At 46.1% G+C, this 4236-nt stretch overlaps 1 protein-coding gene across 1 annotated transcript; it reads left to right on the forward strand.

Annotated features, from left to right (window-relative positions):
• The first annotated feature begins 487 nt into the window (after positions 1 to 487).
• On the forward strand, positions 488 to 3957 carry LOC103393007 (SRY-box transcription factor 8). Its single transcript, XM_008329803.3, has 3 exons — positions 488 to 1445; positions 1707 to 1951; positions 2084 to 3957. Exons 1-3 carry the CDS (start codon positions 1045 to 1047, stop codon positions 2836 to 2838), a joined length of 1401 nt encoding a protein of 466 aa, XP_008328025.1. The 5' UTR covers positions 488 to 1044; the 3' UTR covers positions 2839 to 3957.
• Positions 3958 to 4236: the final 279 nt, after the last annotated feature.

Here is a 4236-nt window from a genome sequence, read left to right on the forward strand (position 1 = left end):
GGGGGGGTTATTTTTTGGACTGTCCTGCCTGTTTTATTGAACACATTCTTCTGAATAACTGGACCAGAGTGAACACAGACACAGAGACCAAAGGCGGACAGAACCCTCTGGGTGACTGTGTAATTTAATTTTTTATGCACATTAGAAGTCAGGCAGTATAATTTACACGCAGATTAAAAGTGACTTGGACTCAGGGGGAGAAGAGAGCAAACATATTCCTGAGCCTTGAATTAATATGAAAATCTGTCCCTGCATCTGTTATTTGAAAAGTAAGAAAATTAAAGCTTTCCTGTGGTGATTTAGTTTTTTGTTGTTTTTTTTTTGTCAAAAACAGATACTATTTTTTGAATGATCCAATCACAATCATAAAGCAACAGTGCAACATTTATTATTATTAATAATAATTAAGTTTTTTTGCTTCTGGGTTTGGAGGCTTAAATTTGAAATGTGTTTAATAATATTACTACAGTGTTTTTGTGTATTGAAGTGAATCCTTAAAACTTTAAATTCAATAAAATGGTATTTACAATAAAAAAAAAGCAAAGCAAACAAACCTTTACACCCCAGGTGAACTACTGACTGAGTCACATCTGCTGAGTCATAATTAGTGATTAATTAATTTTGGAACAGTAAAAAGTGCACGTTTTATCCACCATAAATAACAACAAAACTTTGTCAACCAAAGCACTACGGTCATAAAGCTCATATTCAAACCTCCACCAATGGCAGGACACGTGGGGATTTCTCTCGGCCAATCCGACGTGGAAGGTGGAGTGACGGTTTAAAACTCCAACTCTCAGCGCCGCTCCTGTCTCCTGTCAGTGGAGAACTGGACCAGCCATAAAAGAGAGAAGCAGAAGGAAAACAGCGAACGGTTGTTGACACTGACGCGGTTGAAGGGATTTACTGTGGCGCACTGTGCGTAAAAACGCGCGCCGGGCTCCGTGCGCCTGAATTCACCTGTTTTATTTACCTTTTTTTTGACATTTTTATTGTCTGGCTTTCACTTGTGTTTTCCTGCTCTCGTCGTCGATCGATTAAATAATGTTAAAAATGACAGAGGAGCACGACAAGTGTGGCAGCGACCAGCCCTGCAGCCCCTCAGGCACCAACAGCTCCATGTCTCAGGACGAGTCCGACTCGGACGCTCCATCCTCACCGATTGGATCCGACGGCCAGGGTTTGGGCAAGAAACTGGACTGCGAGGATGACGACCGGTTCCCTGCGTGCATACGGGAAGCCGTTTCCCAGGTGCTGAAGGGATACGATTGGTCCCTGGTGCCCATGCCTGTGAGGGGGAACGGATCCATGAAGTCCAAGCCTCATGTCAAAAGACCCATGAATGCGTTCATGGTCTGGGCGCAGGCGGCCCGCAGGAAGCTGGCGGACCAGTATCCTCATCTGCACAACGCCGAGCTCAGCAAGACTCTGGGAAAACTGTGGCGGTGAGAAGGAATTAAAATACAACAAAAGATCCAGTTATTTATCATAAAACTCAACAACGTGGTTAAATATTGTGACATGGAGTTATTCAACTTTTTCAGGCCAAAAATAAAACTTATCAGAAAATGTTGTTTAACTTTCACAATTTTTGCAGGGAAATAAATTTAGAGGAACTATATTTTCAATTGTCTGTGTCACATATATGGAACACATTCTGGAAAATATTTATATGTTTTTTTTAAAATGTATTTCTTTTATAATAGCTTGCTCTCAGAGAGTGAAAAAAGACCTTTTGTGGACGAAGCAGAGAGGCTCCGGGTCCAGCACAAGAAAGACCATCCGGACTATAAGTACCAGCCACGGAGACGAAAGAATGTGAAACCCGGCCAGAGCGACTCCGACTCCGGAGCAGAACTGGCACATCACATGTATAAAGCCGAACCAGGAATGGGGGTTCTGGCAGGACTAACAGACGGACACCACCACCACCACCACCCTGAACAGACAGGTCTGTGGTCAATTTTAACTCCAGAAATAATAAAACAAGAGCTGTGTCTGTTAATGACTTTATTCAGAAATAGTTTCAGACTTGGTTGGTTATTATTCTTAAATAATTAAGCAGCTTTATGTCCCTCCTCAGGTCAGCCTCATGGTCCTCCTACACCTCCAACTACTCCCAAGACAGACCTGCACCACGGGGTGAAGCAGGATCTGAAACATGAAGGCCGCCGCCTCGTCGACAGCAGCAGGCAAAACATCGACTTCAGCAACGTCGACATCTCTGAGCTCAGCACCGATGTCATCAGCAACATGGAGACCTTCGACGTGCACGAGTTCGACCAGTACCTTCCGCTTAACGGCCACGCCGCCAACCCCTCGTCTCTGCCCCCCGACCACAGCCACGGGCAGGCCGCGGCGCCGGGCGGCTCCTACACTTCCTCCTATGGCCACGCGGGCGTCAACGGGTCGGTGTGGAGTCGCAAAGGTGTCATGTCCTCGTCAACTTCCGCCGCCAGTGATGTCTCCCAGCACCGCCTCCATATCAAAACAGAGCAGCTGAGCCCCAGCCACTACAGCGAGCCTTCACACGGGTCACCGTCACACTCTGATTACGGCTCCTACAGCAGCCAAGTCTGTGTGACGTCTGCAGCGTCGGCTGCCTCGGCCGCAGCCTCCTTCTCCAGCTCACAGTGTGACTATACTGACCTCCAGAGCTCCAACTATTACAACCCTTACTCCGGCTACCCGTCCAGCCTCTACCAGTACCCTTACTTCCACTCGTCCAGGCGACCCTACAGCAGCCCCATCCTCAACAGTCTGTCCATGGCACCGGCCCACAGCCCCACCGCCTCCAGCTGGGACCAGCCGGTCTACACCACGCTGTCTCGACCTTAAGGAGACAGGAAACGGTCAAGGCCAGACTCTTTAATTAACGCACCTAGAATGAAAGGATGTACAGTGAGGTGCACGCGGAGGTGATCCGTAAGAGAGGTGCGGGGTGGGGGGGGGGGTCGTAGGTCATCTGTGACAATTTGAACGTGAAACAAACGGGGGGATAAAATAAAAAGTGCCTGCTGATTTTATACAAAGTTATATAAAAAAAACACACGCGAGACATTTTACAAAGAGAAACGGTGTTGTTGGCGAGCCAGACTCCTCCATGAGGACATGTCGCCTACGCCTAAATCCCCTCTACACCCCCCCCATCTTTCCACTTTAGGATTGCACGTATGCGCACACTTGAGGTAAAGCAAAGGCCTGCCACTGAGCTGTGTAGGAGAGAAACAGTTTGGCCCAAATTTGCTGTGAAGCAGATGGAGAAGCAGATAGATGGGAGAGTATGCAGCACACAGGACCAATTATGTAAATTTGCAGAAAAAAAATTTACATTAATGGCCAGCGCTGTATCGCAACTCAGTTGACCATTTGCATCGATGGATATGTCTTAACTAAATGGGCTCATTTGAATCGTACGGTGTTGTTTTGGCAAATATGTATTTATGTTCAAGCATTATTATTATTATTATTTTCTGTTTTCTATTTTTCTTGTTCAGTAGATAAACACATTTAATGTGAGGTCGGATTTTACACAGTTCCCTTTGGCTCTTATGAAAAAAAACAAAAAAAAAAAACATCATTCGATACCATTCCGTTTGAGACTAATACTTAGTCCAGTTTCCAACTTTTCCTGACATCATTCCCGGACCAACATACTTGCTCAGGACAGAACAGGTGTCTGACATCTACGCTTGGCAAATTGCAATTAGTCATGATCCAGGGTTAAAGGAAATGGGGTAAAACAACACCACACTCTCTGAGTGACACGTCAGCTGGAGCCTGCGTACATGTGGACGGGCGATGCACGCGTGTGTGTACGTACAAACATTTGTGTGTGAGTGTGTGTGTGTGTGTGTCAGGGAGATTTACTGCAGCCCTGTGTTGGTACATTTTTTGGATGGTGGGCTGATAAATGTCCCAGGGCAGAGCCGTGATGCCTGAAGTAAAAAAAAAAAATTAACAAAAAGTTTTGCTTTTTATTATTTTGTGCAGAGTAGAGGAAGGAGTAATGAAGTGTGTGTGTGTGTTTAGCCCATAATGATGTCACCTCTCCCGGGCGACCCCATGCGAAGAGCGCTCTCTGCCGTCTAACGCTTACCGTCAGTGTCCCGGCACAGAGGCGAATAATTAACAGCACACGTCCACGACACTCAGTCCTGCAGTTACCCCCCTCAAGTCCTGGTCGTATTCCTAATTTAAATATATTCCTTAATTTGACGTCATTCCTTCAACGCT

This window comes from Cynoglossus semilaevis, chromosome 17 (genome assembly GCF_000523025.1).
Source record: "Cynoglossus semilaevis isolate Cse_v1.0 chromosome 17, Cse_v1.0, whole genome shotgun sequence".
Taxonomy (NCBI): Eukaryota; Metazoa; Chordata; class Actinopteri; order Pleuronectiformes; family Cynoglossidae; genus Cynoglossus; species Cynoglossus semilaevis.